Source organism: Prionailurus viverrinus, chromosome E2 (genome assembly GCF_022837055.1).
Source record: "Prionailurus viverrinus isolate Anna chromosome E2, UM_Priviv_1.0, whole genome shotgun sequence".
Lineage (NCBI taxonomy): Eukaryota > Metazoa > Chordata > Mammalia > Carnivora > Felidae > Prionailurus > Prionailurus viverrinus.
In genome coordinates, this window is record NC_062575.1 from 56632967 (window position 1) to 56651712 (window position 18746).

The 18746-nt window shown below is 44.1% G+C and overlaps 1 protein-coding gene across 1 annotated transcript in view; it reads left to right on the plus strand.

Annotated features, from left to right (window-relative positions):
• The first annotated feature begins 940 nt into the window (after positions 1–940).
• The window catches only part of LOC125153776 (zinc finger protein 160-like), a 32845-nt gene continuing 15039 nt past the window's right edge, over positions 941–18746 (plus strand). Inside the window, 3 exon segments of the mRNA XM_047837296.1 lie at positions 941–981; positions 4799–4893; positions 10935–11061. Coding sequence (XP_047693252.1) covers positions 4861–4893; positions 10935–11061 — 160 coding nt within the window. The 5' untranslated portion in view covers positions 941–981; positions 4799–4860.

An 18746-nucleotide genomic window follows, 5' to 3' on the forward strand; every position in this document is an offset into this window, starting at 1 on the left:
GATACTGATTTAAGTATATTATGTAAAGTTAAACTCAGGTATTTGAAGGTAAGTCATCTCAAGTGTGTAACAGAATAAATTGTTATAACAAACATAAACGACAACAAGGCAATTTATAACATTTTTTAAAAAGTTAGTGTTCTTCCTAAAGCAGTGGTTGGCAACCCAAATTATATATGCCTTCGCCCTCCACGCCTCTTTCCTCTGGTCTCGTCCCTATGCAAGTCTTCGGAACTGAGCACAGCGTTGAGTTTGGCCTCCTGGGTGATTGGGGAATTGAAAAAGCAATGCCATTTTGTTGGGTGTCCGTATGGAATTGCTTTTTCTCTCCAGGGAGTTTTGAATTTTACATTCTAGTTTGTAAGCCCGACACCAACAGCTCCAGCTGTGTAATTAAACTACTTAAATTGATCCTAACTACAGGAAATGTTCCTGCACCCACCACGTCCCCACAGACCACCAGGATCCCAGTTCCCTGGCCCCCAAATTGCTTCAGCTTCACGGGCTTTTACCTTAAAACTGTTAGAGACCGTGAAATAAGCAGGAAGCAAGGCTGCTCCTGGAGATATTTCAAGAATCATTTTTACACCTGGCAGAGACACCGTGGGAGCGAGGGGAGGGACACCCGCCATATACCTGCCGCCTCGCGGTACCTGCCCCCTCGCCGTACCTGCCCCCTTGTGGTCTAGCCTCCTTCCACGCTCCGCCCCCTGACGGGCTCTCCGAAGCCCGGCCCCCTCTCCAGCTTTGTCCCGCTCCTGCGGAGGCCGCACCTCCCTTCGGGTCCCGCCCCTCACCGGCTCTGTCCTGCCCCCATCGCGGTACCTGCTGAGGCCTCACCACTTCACGCCCCGCCCCTGACGGCCACGCCCCGCTTAGGCCCCTCCCACACACGGCCCCTTCGTCTTTTTATTGCACGCGCCCTCAGGTTCCGGTAGACCCGGAAGCGGATAGCGTGGAGCAAAAGTTTCGCTGTTGAGTGTGAGTTTCCGTCTTTATAGTTTAAACCTGCTCTTTGCAGTCCCCTCTCCTCCAAAGCCGGGGTCTGGGTATCGCTACGGGTCTTAAAATCCCCGCATTCGCCAGCGCACCCCAAGTAAACTCAGACGTCACATTGGGAGGCCGGGGCGCGTCCCTTTCTGTTTAAAATCGCAGCTAAACTGGCCCCTGTCCCCGGCGTTTCCGCGTTCGGGCCACGCAGACACCGGCTTTCCCGTCCGTGTCCTGCTGGAATTCTCTTCGGAGCCCGCCGCCCGCCTCACGTCGTGAAAAGCCCCCTTCCACGAAGTGGATTCCCGCCCCGCCCCAGCCTCGCCCTGTCGGCCCTGCCTGGCAGTCCCTGCGGCCTCTCGGGAGAGGCCGCATCCTCCTCCGGGCCGACGATTCTGGAGAGCCCACCCTTCTGGGGCACCTTCCCCGCCCCCTCTCCTCGCGTCGGCTTCTGTTCCCCAGAACCCCCTCTCCCTGGTCACCTCTTCCCCTGACTCCGCGCTGGGGTGGGTGACTTGGCCTGCCTAGTGACACCCAGTGTATTTCGCCCCAAATTCCTCCCCACTTGAAAACGTGGTTCTTCCAGGAGGCGGTTGTCTTATTTCATCCCACGCCTACTCAATGTGTGATGGAGGGCGATTGGGAGAAAGAAAGCCATTGAAAGAAAACCTAGAGGCAACGTAGAGGATGGGTGAGGGACTTTGCAAAGAGACAGAATAAGACGCGGAAGCAGCAGGTGGAAAAAGTAGAAGTTTGAGGAAAGCCCGGTCTCCAGGGAGATGAAGGAGAGCAAAATGGAAAGGCCCTTGTTCAGAGTAGGAGTGGAGGCAACAATGGTGAGGCACGTCAGAGGGAGGAGAGGACTAAAGAGTTAAAGTCTTGGCCAACAGAGGAAAGTGTAGTTGAGACAGAGGAAAGAGGTGACAAGAGAGCGGAGGAAGAAACCAGAATGGAAGTATAGCTACCTGGGGGTGCCAGAGAGTGGGGAGCAAGGGAGTATAACAGAGAAAGAAGAGAGGAATATAACGGAGAGCAGGGAAAGAGCGCAGGTGGGACAAGAAAGAGGCTGAAATGCATGGAGACTGGGGACAATCGGAAGGACTGGGGAGAAATAAAAACAAGAGGGGAAACACGTGCACAATGGGACAGAGTAGGTGTGAGGGAAGGAATCCAGAGGACAGAAAGAGGATAACGGACTGAGCAGAAACCCAGGGGGAAAACAGAAAAAAAAGAGAAACACAGAAGAAGATAGAGTAAGAGGAAAGTACATCTTAGTGAAAACAGAGGGTGGGCCTGAATCCAGATGGGTCTGCGTTAATTGGATATAGATGATTAAGTTGTGAAATACTGATTTAGGGCTTTACCATCTAATACATTTAAAGTTTATTTAAATCATATGGATGAGGACGAGAATTTCAAAACACCTGCCAGTAAGGCTTGTGCGTTTTATATTTATTTGCATCGCAAGATAATTTCCATTTGCAAACCGTATTCAGCCAGTGGGCGGTAACTTAGTCATTTGTGGATTACCCTCTCCCCTTTGCCTGGGTTGGGGAAGGGGAGAAATGCTGGTCACTACATGGTGCCTTTTTGTTTATTTATATATACTTTTTAATGTGTTTTTTTTTTCTTTATTTTGGGGGAGAGAGAGAGAGTGTGTGTGTGCGCGTGCCTGTGCGCACGCGTGGGGGAGAAACGGAAAGGGGGAGAGAGTCCCAAGCAGGCTCTGTGCTGTTAGTGTGGAACCCAACTCTGGGCTCTATCTCACTTAACTGTGAGATCGCGACCTGAGCTAAACTCGAGTCCACTGCTTAGGGGATGAGTAGGGACACCTGGGTGGTTCAGTTGGTCAGCGTCCGACTTCAGCTTAGGTCATGATCCCAGGGTCCTTGAATTCTAGCCCGAGCAGGGCCTTCAGCTCTTCTGCTCTTGGTGAGGAGCCTGCCTTGAATCCTCTATCTCCCTCTCGCCCCTCCCCCACTCTTACACACTCTTGTGCGCATGCCCTCTCTCAAAAATAAATATCTAAAAAAAAACTCTTTAAAAAAGAGTCACATGCTTAACCAGCTGAGCCACCCAGGTGCCCCTACATGGTGCCTTTTTTAAAGGAGTGTTAAATTTACTTTTTGTTTTTGTAATGGATTTACTTCCCCCTCCCTACTTCTCTTACATTTAATTCAGTATTCTTTTTGTAGCTTGAGGTAAATCTTAGTTCAGATTCCACTTTTCTATAAATAATAATAATTTTTTAAAGCTTATTTATTTATTTTGAGAGAGAGAGGAAGAGTAAGAGAGAATCCCAAGCAGGCCCCGCATCACCAGCACAGAGCCTAAGGCAGGGCTCCAGCTCACTCACGGTGAGATCATGACCTGAGTCAGAAGCTCAACCATCTGAGCCACCCAGGTGCCCCTTATATAAATAATTATTAACTTCTGAAATAAGTTTTTGTGGCCTCCTGTACACTCAAGTCAGGTTATTCTTTTTTCAGTATGATATATATTTTTTAAGTTTTTATTTTAATTGCCCAGTGTGATATGTTAATTTTGTTTTCACTTTGACCCCAGAATTACTTAGATTTTTTTTTAAATTTACATCCAAATTAGTTAGCATATAGTGAAACAATGATTTCAGGAGTAGATTCCTTAATGCCCCTTACCCATTTAGCCCATCCTCTCTCCCACAATCCCTCCAGTAACCCTCTGTTTGTTCTCCATACTTAAGCGTCTCTCATGTTTTGTCCCCCTCCCTGTTTTTATATTATTTTTGTTTCCCTTCCCTATGTTCATCTGTTTTGTCTCTTAAAGTCCTCCTATGAGTGAAGTCATATGATTTTTGTCTTTCTCTCACTGATTTCACTTAGCATAATACCCTCCAGTTCCATCCACATAATTGCAAATGGCAAGATTTCATTCTTTTTGATTGCCCAGTAATACTCCGTTGTATATATATGCCACACCTTCTTTATCCATTCATCCATCGATGGACATTTGGGCTCTTTCCATACTCTGGCTATTGTTGATAGTGCTGCTGTAAACATGGGGGTGCATGTGTCCCTTCGAAACAGCACACCTGTATCCCTTGGATAAATGCCTAGTAGTGCAATTGCTGGGTTGTAGGGTAGTTCTATTTTAGTTTTTTGAGGAACCCCCATACTGTTTTCCAGAGTGGCTGCACCAGCTTGCATTCCCAAGAATTATTTAGATTTTTTAAAAAAAATTACAAATTATTTGCCTTTTAAGTCGGTTTCTGGTTTAGATTGAGGAGTGCGTGTTTTCTCCTCCTTATATATTAGAAAAGTTCTTCAGCAATTGGTACATACTTTTAGGTTGTTTCAGTGCGTACTTAGTAAGGATGCCGATGGTCTTGTAGCCTTTGAGACCTAGTTTAACAGTTGCCTAATGCTCCAATTTCTTCTGTTATATGATCCCTTAAAACAGTGGGCTGTGAGCTACTAAGTCTCTGTGCCCCTCAATTCCATTTTGTCTGCTCTCTGCAAACTGAAGGATGGCTGGGTTGACTTGGAACCTTTCCCAAAAGAGTCCATCTATTTACAATGAAGAAATTTGCTCATGAACAAAACAAAACAAAAAATCCTCAACAAAACTGAAATTAAACAAAAATTTGCTCAGAGCTAATTTCTGTAGCTGACCGTCTTTCAGTGTGATCTGCATTAATGGTTATGTTTTTGCAATTATGTATTTTTAAATATTTTACTCTCCCACGTGGTGAGGACTTCCCTGTGTGTGTTTGTGGCACAGAATGGGGTATGGCCATTCTAAGCTTTAAAGAGAATTTTCAACTTTTAAGGTGGACTTCTAAGAAAGAACCACATTGCCTGAGGGAAGAGGCCCAGAAGAGGAGGAAGAAAAATGAAAGAGGCGACAGGAATGGCGTTTTCTCAGGTAAAGTCATATTCTTGGTCGAGGATCCATTTCTCCTTCCTGTTGGCCTTGCCGATCTCTAGAGTACTCTTTTTTTTTTTTTTTTTTTTTTTAAATTTTTTTTTTCAACGTTTATTTATTTTTGGGACAGAGAGAGACAGAGCATGAACAGGGGAGGGGCAGAGAGAGAGGGAGACACAGAATCGGAAACAGGCTCCAGGCTCTGAGCCATCAGCCCAGAGCCCGTCGCGGGGCTCGAACTCACGGACCGCGAGATCGTGACCTGGCTGAAGTCGGACGCTTAACCGACTGCGCCACCCAGGCGCCCCATAGAGTACTCTTGACACGTGCCCGTCCACACCCCCCAGGCCTTCCCCCAGTCCCCCTCCTCTCCATTTAGATTCCAGCTCATGGTAACTCAGTGACACGGAGCCTGTGAGTAGGCTCCGCCACATGCTGATGGGCTCACGCTCAGGCAGCGGTTGTTTAGGGGCCACGTCTGGATGCGCTGTTAGCCGTCCGTAAGCCGGGGTAAAAGAAGCAGCGCGTGGAATCCTGTATTAACGTCCACACGTACCTGGAAACTTCTAGAAAAACAGACCAATAGCGAGCAATCTGCCCACTTTTACACTACATTTGAAGCTGAACAAGTGTGGGTCCCTGCCTTTAAGATATTAATGATGGGAATGGAATGGAAAGAGTTTTAGTCATCATGAGTTTTAAAATATGAAATCAACCTTTCTGAATTTGGATGGCTTTTATTTCTTTTCCTTGATCATTTCTCTGGCTAGGATTTCCGGTACTCTGTTGAACGGAAATGCTGAGAGTGCGGACCCTTGCTGCCGCCTTCCTTTTTTTTTTTTCGTAAAAAAATTTGTTTTAATTTATTCATTTTTGAGAGACAGACCGTGAGTGGGGGAGGGGCAGAGAGCGAGGGAAACACAGAATCTGAAGCAGGCTCCAGGCTCTGAGCTGTCGGCACAGAGCTTGATATGGCGCTCGAACTCATGGACTGTAAGATCATGACCTGAGCCAAAGTCGGACGCTCAACCGACTGAGCCCCCCTGGGCGCCCCTGCCTTCTTCTTTATCTTAGAGGAAAAGCTTTCAGTCTCTCACCATTGGGTAGGCTAGTTGTGTGCTTTTTGTATATGACTTTGATTGTGTTGGGGGTAGTCTATTCTAGTTTGTTGGATGTCTTCATGCTGAAAGTTTGTTGAATTTTGTGAAAGCCTTTTTCCACATGGAGATGACCAAGTGTTTTTTTTTTTTTTCCTTCATTCTGTTAGTACATTCTACTAATGTATTGTCATTGGTTTTTTTGAATGTTGAATCTTCCACTTTGTTTTAAAATTTAAGTTTATTTATTTTCAGAGAGTGCAATCACCAGGATGGAAGAGGAAGAGAGAGAGAGAGAGAGAGAGAGAGAGAATATCCCAAGCAGGCTCTGCACTGTCATCACAGAGCCTGATGCGGGGCTTGAACTCAGGAACCATGAGATCATGACCTGAGCTGAAGTCTGACGCTTACCCAACTGAGCCACCCGGGTGCCCCTCTTTGTGGAGATTTTTGATCACTGCTCATATGTCCTCTCCAGGTATAATTCTGTTCACATTTGTTATTTCTTCGTGATCATAAGTCTTGGTAGGTTGTATGTTTTCATGAATTGACCCTTACCTTCGAGGTTATGCATTGTTGGCATGGAGTTGTTCATAGTACCCTCTAGAGTCTTTTTTAAAACTTTCCATGACATGAGTTGCAATGTTCACTAGTCTAGCTAAGGGCTTATCAATTTATTAATCTTTTCAAAACATCTCTTGGTTTGTTGATTTTTTTTAATATATATATTTTTTAATCCTCTATTTCATTTTCCTCTGCCGTAATCTTATTTACTTCCTTCTGCTAAACTGGGTTTAGTTTGTTCTTCTTTTTCTGCTTCCTTGAGGTGTAAAATTAGATTTCTGATTTGAGATCTTTCCTCTTGTTTAATGTAAATATTCACCATTGCAGACCCTCCTCTGAGTGTCCCTACATTTCAGTATGTTGTTTTTTCATTTTCATCCGGACACTTTGCAGATTCTCTTGCGGTTTCTTCTTTGACCCATTGCTTAAGAATGAGCTGTTTGGGGGCACCTGTTGGCTCTGTCATTAAGCATCTGACTTCAGCTCAGGTCATGGTCTCATGGTTTGTGAGTTCACGTCCCACATCAAGTAAGCATGAGCCCCGCTTTGCTCTCCCCCCTGCCTCTCTCTCTCTCCCTCCCTCCCTCTCTTTCTCTCCCTCCCTTCTTCCCTCCCTCCCTCCATCCATCCCTCTCTCTCTCTCTCTCTCTCCCCCTCCTTCCCTCCCTCTCTCTCCCTCCGTCTCTCTCTCTGCCCCTTGCTCACTTGCTCACTCTCTCTCTCTCTCTCTCAAAACAAAAAACAAAAAATGTTTTGGGGTTCCTGTTTGGCCCAGTAGGTAGACTCTTGGTCACAGGGTTGTGAGTTCGAGCCCCATGTTGGGTGTAGAGGTTACTTAAAAAAATAAGCAATTAGAAAAAAAGCATATTATAGAAAAAATGAGTTGTTTCCTTTTTGCTATTTGTTTCTAGTTTCAATTCAGTGTTAGAGAAGATGCTCTTTATGATTTCAGCCTTCTTCAATTTGCTAAGATTTGTTTTCTGGCATGACGTCATGTGTGCTTTAGAAGACCGTGTTCTGCTGCTGCTGGCTGTGGTGTTCTGTCTGTCTGGTAGGTGCACTTGCTGAGAGTGCTGTTCAGGTCTTTTGTCTCCTTCTGGATCTTCTGAAACTGGGTACTGAAGTCTACTGTTATTATTTCTTTTTATTTTTTTATTTTTTATTTTTATTAAAAAAATTTTTTTTAACATTTATTTATTTTTGAGACAGAGAGAGACGGAGCACGAACGGGGGAGGGGCAGAGAGAGAGTGAGACACAGAATCGGAAGCAGCCTCCAGGCTCCGAGCCGTCAGCCCAGAGCCCTACCGGGGGCTCGAACTCACAGACCGCGAGATCGTGACCTGAGCTGAAGTCGGACGCTTAAGTGACTGAGCCACCCAGGCGCCCCATACTGTTATTATTTCCTTAATACATCTGGGGGCTCTAATGTCACACTCCTGTGTGTTTACCTTGGGCTGTCTTCCTGGTGAGCCAATCTTCTTATCATGATGTCCTTCCCCTCTTGCGACCGTTTTGTCTTATAGTCTCTTCTGTCTGATAGGATATAACCACCTCTGCTGTCTTTAGGATCCTGCTTGCATGAAATATCGTTCTCCCTCTTGCCCTTTTAGCCTGTTTCCATCCTTAGATCTGTGAATTTCAACAGTTTCAGCTCCTTGACTCTCTCTCTCTCTCTCTCTCTCTCTCTCTCTCTCTTTCTCTATTTTTACCTCCTTTAACTTCTTCTGCTGATGCCTGCTAAGGCTGGCTGGGTGAATGGCAGGAGCCCCGGCCAACCCCCTTTCCTCCACCGAAATTTCAGAGCAAATGCATCCAGCGTTCTCGACTGGTCATGACGTTTGGTGAAATGTTCTTGCTTAATGATAGTTTAATCATCGATTTCCTTTTTGTCATTTTTTTCAAGTGTCTATTACTGTGATATGTTTTTAAACCTGAATCTGTTCAGGTACTGCATATCATAACACCGGTAACTCTTCTAATCTCGAACCATCATTTTATTAGTGGAATAAACAAACTCTCTTTGCTGTTTGTTAATGCCTACACACCTACGTTTAAATGCATATAATTGTATTTATATTTTTGAATGCAGGTATTTTATGGAGATTGGAGTTAAAGTATTCTTTATTTTTTCATGTTTGTGCCCTCTCTTTACTAGCCTACTGTATAGTCATATTGACAAACCGAATGAAGTACAATTTATACGTTTTAATCTTCCCGAACATGCTGAAATACACGTGAATAAAAATGATAATGGGGGCACTCGGGTGGCTCAGTTGGTTGAGTGTCTTGACTCTTGATTTCACCTCAGGTCATGATCCTAGAGTCGTGGCAGTGAGCCCTGTGTTGGGCTCTGCGCTGACCGTGAAGCCTACTTGAGATTATTTCTCTGTCTCTCTCTGCCCTCCCTTGAGCAGACACACTCTCTCTCTCTCTCTCTCTCTCTCTCTCAAAAACCACTGGTGGATTCTGTGTTCGTTTACTATAAAAACAGCCATTTAAAAACTTTCTTTTGGGGTGCCTGGGGGGCTCAGTAAGTTGAGCATCTAACTCTTGATTTCAGCTTAGGTCATGATCCCAGGGTCATGGGATCGAGCCTTGTGTTGGGCTGTGCGCTGAGCATGGAGACTGCTTAAGATTCTCTCTCTCTCTTTCGGGCACCTGGGTGGCTCAGTTGGGTAAGCTTCCAGCTCTTGATTTCAGCTCAGGTCATGATCTGTGATCTCACGGTTTGTGAGTTTGAACACCACATCAGGCTCTGCACACAAATCACAGAGCCTGTTTGAGATTTTCTCTCACTCCCTCTCTCTCTGCCCCTCCTCCTCTCACACTCTTTCTCAAAATAAATTTTAAAAACTTAAAAAAAAAGTTTCTCTTTCTCCCCCTCTGCCTCACTCCCCTGCCCATGTTCTCTCTTAAAAAAAAAAAAAATCATTCAAAATTATGTTGAGAAACCACACCTCATATTTCAGTTAATTTGCACGAGTGCATGGATGTGTAAGTCCGTGGGTTTTTTTTTTTTTAACGTTTATTTATTTTTGAGACAGAGAGAGACAGAACATGAATGGGGGAGGGGCAGAGAGAGAGGGAGACACAGAATTGGAAGCAGGCTCCAGGCTCTGAGCCATCAGCCCAGAGCCCGACGCGGGGCTCGAACTCGCGGACCGCGAGATCGTGACCTGGCTGAAGTCGGACACTTAACCGACTGAGCCACCCAGGCTCATGGTTTTTATAAAGACATTCCATAAATAAGTTTCATAGTTTTTAGCCATTGAAATTATATCTTAAGTATATTCCATGGCCTTAAATTCTTTCTACACTATCAGGCTAATGATTTAGGTAATGATAAGAATAGCAGTGTTTCTGTGCATGCAGCATCTATGAGGACCTTTTATGCAGTTTGATGTCGTAAACTTTGAGCTTGTTTCAAGAAGCCTCTGTCTGTGTACTTGTAATGCTCCGTTACTGAACTACTTAGTTCTTGAGTTTCAGTTCTAAAACCTGACTACCTGAGCTCGTGTGCTCGCTGTGTCATTCTTAGCTCTTTGACCAGAGGAGAGTTTCCTAGAGTGCCTCTGACCAGTATGAGTCTTCCCCTCCATAGGATGGGAGCACATCTTCCCCCAGTGAGCTGTTCTGCTGATACCAGCTTGGTACATGTGAAGCCTTTAGAGTAATACCTAGCACGTAGGAAGGGTCAGAAGCTTTGAAGTCATTGCCATTGCTATCCTCATCACAAGTTTTATTGATTTCATTTTAATTTTTAATTAAAAAATTTTTTTTAATGTTTATTTTTGAGAGAGAGAGAGAGAGAGAGAGAGCACAAGGGGGAGAGGGGCAGAGGGAGAGGAAGACACAGAATCCAAAGCAGGCTCCAGGGTCTGGGCTGTCACACACAGCCCGATGTGGGGCTTGAACTCACAACCTGAGCTGAAATCAAGAGTCAGACACTTAACCAACTGAGCCACCAGGTGCCCCCTCGTCACTGTTTTTAAATTCTAATATCTCTTTAAAGCCACTGTGAATGTTGTCATCTCTGCAGATAGCACTCGTGCCGTAGCTCATCTAGATAGTATCACTCTGTGTGTAGAACATAGTATCTAATACTGTGTATAGACAGTGTAGTATTGGGATTTTTTAGGTGTATTCTTCATGTATTGTCCACAAAAATGAGAAATCCCTACTTACTTGGAGGGTATTATAATCTCTTATGGAAATGCATAAGAACTTAAAGTTAGAGGCACATAAGTTGCTTAAAATACCTTAACATGGGTCTGTTGGACAGTCACTTTAACCAAATTGATACTTACGCACCTCTCTCTTCTCATTTTGTGTGAAGAACTCACCCCATGGCCTCTTGGTGAAGTGTGTTTTCATTTCAGGGACGATTGACCTTCAAGGATGTGGCCATAGAATTCTCTCAGGAGGAGTGGGAGTGCCTGGACCATGCTCAGAGGGCCTTGTACAGGGACGTGATGCTGGAGAACTACAGGAACCTGGTCTCTCTGGGTGAGGACAATGTCTGTTCAGAAGTGGGGATCTGCCCTTGGGTATCTTTGCATTTTTCCTTAGTTTGCTTCCTGGGAGCCCCTGCCTTACTTGCCTGAGTTTGAAGCCCTGTTGCCTCAGAATTGAAAAGCCTCATTATGTGGCAGCTGGACTTTTACTTTCCTGTTTTTTCAGATGATACATCAGGAGTTGTTCTGGAGTTTAAGAATGCATAAAACCAAATGGCAGACTTTTAAAATAGCCAGTTTCCGGGGCACCTGGGTGGCTCAGTCGGTTAAGCGTGACTTCGGCTCAGGTCATCATCTTGTGGTTTGTGCGTTCGAGCTCCACATCGGGCTCTGTGCTGACAGCTCAGAGCCTGGAGCCTGCTTCAGATTATGTGTTTCCTCGTCTCTCTGCCCCTCCCATGCTCATGCTCTGTCTCTGTCTGTCTCTCAATAATAAACAAACGTTCAAAAAAAATTTTAAATAGCCAATTCCCTATTTTCTTCCCCTGCACTTTGAATTCAGTAGTTTGGGAAGAGAGCTGTATCTCTGTGATCCTGTTGCCTGCACCCTCAGAAGGAGGCAGGCAGTGGAGGAGTTTGTGAAATGATCTTTCCAGATCCATCTGTGATGTCCTCTCTCTTCAGCTGAACAAAAAGCGAAGATTCTGGAAAAGCCATAGCACATCACGTTCACCTTCCTTTCTTCTTATAAGCAGGAATATGTGTGTTTGACCTGAATATTACGTCTTTTTTGGAGCAAGGGAAAGAAGGGCAGAGAGGAGGCCGCACATTAATAGTGTTTGAGAGGGGCGCCTGGGTGGCTCAGTCGGTTAAGCATCTGACTCTTGGTTTCAGCTCAGGTTGTGATCTCAGAGTTTCGTGAGTTTGAGCCCCACATCCGAGCCCACTTGGGATTCTCTCTCCCTCTCTCAGCCCCTCTGCCACTCATGTGCTCTATCTCTCTCAAGATAAATAAACTAAAAAAAATGGTGTTTGAGAAACTCTCTGCAGTGGGAGAGTTCTATGGGAAAACAAAGGCTTTTTTCTTATGAACACTTGGAGGACACTTTTCTCCTCCCTCGCTTATCACTCGGTCTTCAGATGTGTGAGGTTGACCCTTTCACCCTCCAGCGGTGCTGCAGCTCCCGCAGAGACAAACACAAACGTCGCGATCCGTGATCCACACACAGTGACCTGGTGCAGTGATTGCTTTGGTCCTTGACTTTGCAGGGCATGGGAGGGCCGTTTCAAAGGGGATCTCTCCTTCTGGGCTTGATGCCATCAGATGCTCGGGTCTTCGTCCACGTGGCTCAGAGCTGAGGCCTCTGTAGTCCTGACTCTTGCACCTGTCCTCGTTCCACACCCATTGGCTGTCCCTGGGAGACCTGATCAGAAGGGAAGACACTGGCTGCTCTTGCCTTCCTTCCATCAGGCTCCCTGGAAGCGGCATGGCGCCATCTTGAGCCCTGTCTGCCTGTTCAGGTTCCTTAGCCATAGCTTCCATTCTGCTTCTGCCACACTTCAGGGGCACATGAAATGGGGAGGTGGGTTGGATCTTACGACATTTTTTATTCAGATGTGTGAAGACAGTTGGCAGAAAGCTCTTTTTGATCCCCTGTCTTACATGGGAGCGCATTTCAGCTTTTAGCTTAGTGTCCGTGGGTGGAGGGCACAGTCCCGTGTCAAGATCCTACATCACTTGGCCCTGACATCTTGTATTTTCTCTCTCTTCCACCTCTCTACCTAGTTTGGCAACGATTTCATTTTTCTTAAGTCTGCGTGATTTTGCCTCTGAAATTTGCTTTTGGAATACACATCCCTAGAGTCTGAAATTTCGTCCTTTTTTTTTTTTCTTTTTTTTTTTTTTTTCTTTTTTTTTTTTTTTCTTTTTTTGCTGTGATAGTCCACTTTTAGGTTATGGACTGCTTCTGGTGGAGTCTTCTGTGGAGTGGGTTTACTTGGTACAGAAAATTCTTGACCAAGAACACTTTGACTACCGTGTTCTAATAATAGTCTGCTTCCTACAGAAGCACCTCTTGAAGCTACTGGTTAGACTGGTCAGCATATGCCCTGGATACTGAGATGGAAAGTATCACGAGATCCTGACTGGACCAGTGATTCCAGTTTTCTTTCTGGTTTTTGAAGTGTGTCACGTCATCTCTCAAGGGCTCTGTGACAACGTTGTTCATTAGATGCTAATTCATCCCTTTGAGCTACAATAAACAAAACAGGAATCTGTCCTGGGGCAATGTTGTCCATGTTCACGTTCTCATATGTCTGAGGCTGTTGACTGGACTGTTGTTCATGTTGCCTTTGCCATCCCCTCTGCGGGCTGTTGTTCATTCTACCTCAACAGGTATAATTATGCAGCATCTTAATGAGGGAGTTGCTGAAGCTGAGCGATGACTTTAATGAAGTTCACCGTAATACGTTTCCTTTAAGCCACTTTTTCCTTTCATCTTGTCCATTTCTATGCATTGTAAAGGAACTTGATTTTTTTTAAGTTATTTATTTTGAGAGAGAGAGAGAAGGGGAGAGAGAGAGGGGGAGAGAATATCCCAAGCAGCTCCTCGCTGAAAGCACAGAGCCCAACATGGGGCTTGAACTCACGAACTGTGAGATCAAGGCTGAAGCCAAAATTGAGAGTTGGATGCTTAACAAACTGAGCCACCCAAGCACCCAAGAACTTGATTTTTATTATTTAATCATCAATTGTGAATTTCTGATGCTACCAGTAGTGTTCTTTGTTTTATATTTGTAAGTGGGAGTGTTGAATTGGGGAACAGATATTGTTTTAAATATTTTACACTATTTCCTTCTTTAGTTTTCAGGGTATGGCTCAGCAACAGGTTCTCTAAATCCAGCACAAACCCTGGAATATGTTGAAAAGATAGTCTGAATTATTTTTTCTACTTGGCCTCACCTGACCTAGTACCTAATATCAAGTTACACTTTTGTGAATTAAATTTATTAAATTGGGAATTTTAGATATCTTAAAAACATGTATATTTTATATTTGTACTGTACAAATCCCAGAAATACCATTAATTTGTCGTGTAAGATTTATTGCCTTTTTTATAGTATGTTTTCAGTTTTTTGTGCATAACTTGTTGAGTTTGTGTAAATTTCACTGACTTAATTTCTTGTTGTAACTGCTGTGTTCTAAAAATTACTCTCCCTGTCTAGATTCATCATGTTCGTATCAGTATATTGAATTGATACATAAATATCATTGTGTTTTACAGAAAACTTAGCACATTTCTTATACTTTATTGACTTCTCTTCCACTGTTGCTTATGACACTTATATTTTCTGCAAAATTTCTAAATTTCTGTAAATTGCATTCATGAGTGAACACACGAACACTATTTTGGGTTTCCATCTGAACTTCGTAGAAGGTGCACCTGGTCCCTGGTGTCCCACCGTCTCGTGCTTTCCTGTTGTTCTCTGGCTCTCATTTGCTGTGTATGCTGCCTGCCTCCTCTCTGCCCACGGACCTCCTCCAGGGAGGAGAAGTTGTTTCTGTGTGAACCTGCTGCTGCTTATGGTGTCCTGTGTCACAGGTCCTTCCCACAGTGGGCCATTCGCTTATTTCCTCTGGTCTCCGTAAGCTTACTTTTGTTCTCCTGGTCATATTTATGAAGTCTGATTTACTAATTTTGGATAAGTGCACATTAAGTTTCATGGATTCATAATAACAGCTTGGCATTTAGCAATACCTACAGGAGGGGCACCTGACCTCATGTCTCTCTTTATTGTTTCAGATAACTTTCATAATATTTTCCATCATTTGAGTTTACTAGAGTTAAAATATGCCATATTTTTCTTGTTTGAATGTAGATTCAGTTGATTACCATGAGTATTTAAATTCACTTGTTTTCCACTTATTTTCTTCTCTACCCACAGCCTGGTGAACACCATTTTACTTTCTGTTTTTGTGAATTGGACTATTTTAGATACTTCACATAAGTGGAGGAAGGACAGAGAAAGAGGGAGAAAGAGAATCTGAAACAGGCTCCAGGCTCTGAGCTGTTAGCACAGAGCCTGACGTGGGGCTTGAACCCATGAACCATGAGCTCATGACCTGAGCCAAAGTCGGACCCTTAACTGACTGAGCCACTCAGGCGTCCCAAGTGTCTTTTTAAGGCTGAGTAATATTTCATTATGTGTATATACCACATTTTATTTGTGCACTCCTCAATCAGTAGACATTTGAGTTGCTTCTACCTCTTGGTTATTATTTTTTTTATGTTTGTTTATTTATTTTGAGAGGCAGAGCAGGGGAGGGGCAGTGAGAGGGAGAGAGAGAATCCCAAGCAAGTTCTGTGTTGATAGCACGGGGCCCAACGTGGGGCTTGATCTCATGAACTGTGAGATCATGACCTGAGCTGAAATCAAGAGTCAGACGTTCAACCAACTGAGTCAACCAGGTGTCCTTGGCTATTTTTTTTTTTAAGTGTATTTATTTTGAGAGACAGAGCAGGGAGGGACAGAGAGAGAGGGAGAGAGAGAATACTAAGCAAACTGTCAGCACAGAGCTCAATGCAAGGGCTCAATCTCGCAAACTGTGAGATCATGACCTGAGCCAAAATCAAGAGTTGGACACTTAACCCACTGAGCCACCCAGGCGCCCCTACCTCTTGGCTATTTTGAATAATGCTTCTGTGAACATGGGTATGCAAACATCTCTTTGAGGTCCTGCTTTCACTTTTTTTGTGTACACGCCCAGAAGTGGAAATGCTAGATTATATGGTATCTTAGTTTGGTGTCCTATAACAAAGTACCGTAGAATGGGTGGCTTATTAACAAATTTTATTTCTTACAGTTCTGGAGGCCAGAAGTCTGAAATCAGGGTGCCAGCATGGTTAGGCTCTGAGGAAGACCTTCTGATGGGTTGCAGATGGGTGACTTCTCATTGTCCCCTCCCATAGCAGAAACAGAGAGAGATAGCTCTCTGTGATCTCTCTTGTAAGGACACTGATGATACTCATGAGGGCTCCACCATCATGGACTGGTCACTGCCCATAGGCCCACCGTTGTATTTTGGAAGGTTTCAACATAATGAATTTTAGAGGAACACCAGTGTTTAATCTACAACATTCTGCTCTCACCCCTCTCCCCAAGTTTCATGTACTTCCCATATGCCAAATACATGCATTCTATCCCACCATCCCTACAAGTCAACTCATTCTAGCATCAGCTCTAAAGTCTGTAGTCCAAAACCTAATCTAAACATCTCTAGATCAGATATGGGTGAGACTTGAGGCAAAAAATCCTCTCCAGCTGTGAACCTGTAGAATGGAGTAATTGTGTACTTCCAGAATATAGTGGTGGGACAGGCATAGGGTAGACAATACCATTCAATAAGCAGAAATGGGGGAGAAGCACAGGTTGATCCCAGGCAAGTCCAAAACCTAGCAAGATCCATGAGCTCTGAAGGCTTGAAAATAATCCTCTTTGCCTCCATGCTCTGCCCTCCAGGCCTGTTGGACAGCAGTCCTGCTGCTAGACCCAGCTCCACCAGGCAGGGTCCCGCACCACCCCCCAGGTTCTACTGAGCAGGGGTTGAAAACCCAGTTTTGTGGGGAGGTCATCTGGCCTGTTGAAAGTGAAGAGGCAGGGGGACCTGGGTGGCTCAGTCGGGCTAGTGTCCAACTTTGGCTCAGGTCATGATCTCGCGGTTTGTGGGTTTGATCCCCGCACTGGGCTCTGCTGTCAGCTCGGAGCCTGGAGCCTGGTTGGGATTCTGTGTCTCCCTCTCTCTCTGCCCCTCCCCCACTGTGCTCTGTCTCTCAAAAATACATAAATGTTAAAAAAAAAAAAATTAAAAAAAAAAAGAAAGTGAAGAGGCAGGCCCAATCATCTCTGAAGTGCCTTGAGGTCACTCCTCCTTTGTGTTGAAGAATAGAGAAAATTTGCAGAGAAATAGCTTTATGGTTCTGTTCTGTAAAGTCTGGCCGTCTTCCTTTATTCCTTTCCATTTTCTTTCCCTTCACTTCACACCGGCACTTTTCCTCCTATAGTAGCTGATAAGGTCCATAGTTAACACTCACTAATCTTTTTTTTTTTTTTTAATTTTTAAACATGAGTATAGTTGACACACAACTTTATATTAGTTTCATGTGTACAGCATAGCGATTCAAGTTTGTGCGTTATGTTGTGCTCACCAGTGTAGCTACCATCTGTCACCATACAACATTATCACAGTATCATTGACTGTATTCCTTATGCTGTGCCTTTTATTCTCATGACATTTATTTCATAACTGGAAATTTGTATCTCCCACTCCCCTTCAGTCATTTTGCCCACCTCCCTACTCCCCTCCTCTCGTCAACCATCAGTTCTTATATTTATAGATCTGATTCTACTTTTTGTTTTATTTTTAAAAGGGACAGAAGACATGAATAGGCATTTTCCCAAAGGCCAACAGACACATGGAAAGATGCTCACCACCACTCATTATCAGGGAATTGCAAGTCAAAACCACAATGAGCTATCATCTTAAATTTGTCAGAGTGGCTAAAATCAAAGATGAGAAATAACAAGTGCTGATGAAAATGTAGAGGAAAAGGAACCTTGTGCACTGTTGGTGGCAGTGTAAATTGGTACAGCCACTCTGGAAAGCAGTATGGAGATTCCTCAAAATATTAAAAATAGAAATACCGTATGATGCAATAATTCTACTACTAGGTATTTACCCAAAGAAAATGAAAACACTAGTTTGAAAAGATTACGAACGCACCCCTATGTTCATTGCAGCATTATTTACTGGCCAAGACAGGGAAGCAACCTAAGGGTCCGTTAATACACAAATGGATAAGGAAGATGTGGTATTTTAGAGTGGAATGTTACACGGCCATAAAAAAGGATGGTATTGTGCCATGTACAACAACGTGGATGGGCCTACAATGTATTATGCCAAGTGAAGTAAATTAGACTGAGAAATACCTCATAAGATTTCACATACACGTGGAATCTGAAAAACCCTGCAAAACACACTCATTCTGATCTTATCAAACAGCTTGGCCATACCCTATTCCTTTTTTTTTTTTTTTAATATAATTTATAGTCGGGTTGGCTAACATACAGTGTATACAGTGTGCTCTTGGTTTTGGGGGTAGATTCCCATGATTCATCACTTACATACAACACCCAGTGCTCATTGCAACAAGTGCCCTCCTCAGTGCCCCTCACTCATTTTCCCCTCCCACCCCATCAACCCTCAGTTTGTTCTCTGTATTTAAGAGCCTCTTATGGTTTGCCTCCCTTCCTCTCTATTTGTAACTATTTTTTCCCCTTCCCTTCCCCCATGGTCTTAAGTTTCTCAAGTTCCCCATATGAGTGAAAACATATGGTATATGTCTTTCTCTGACTGACTTATTTCACTTAGCATAATACCCTCCAGTTCCATCCACGTTGCTGCAAATGGCAGGATTTCCTTCTTTCTCATTGCGAAGTAGTATTCCATTGTATATATGAAACCACATCTTCTTTATCCACTCATCAGTTGATGGACATTTAGGCTCTTTCCATAATTTGGATCTTGTTGAAAGCACTGCTGTAAACATTGGGATACATGTGCCCCTACGAATCAGCACTCCTGTATCCTTTGGATAAATTCCTAGTAGTGCTATTGCTGGCTTGTGGGTAGTTCTAGTTTTAATTTTTTGAGGAACCTACACACTGTTTTTCCAGAGT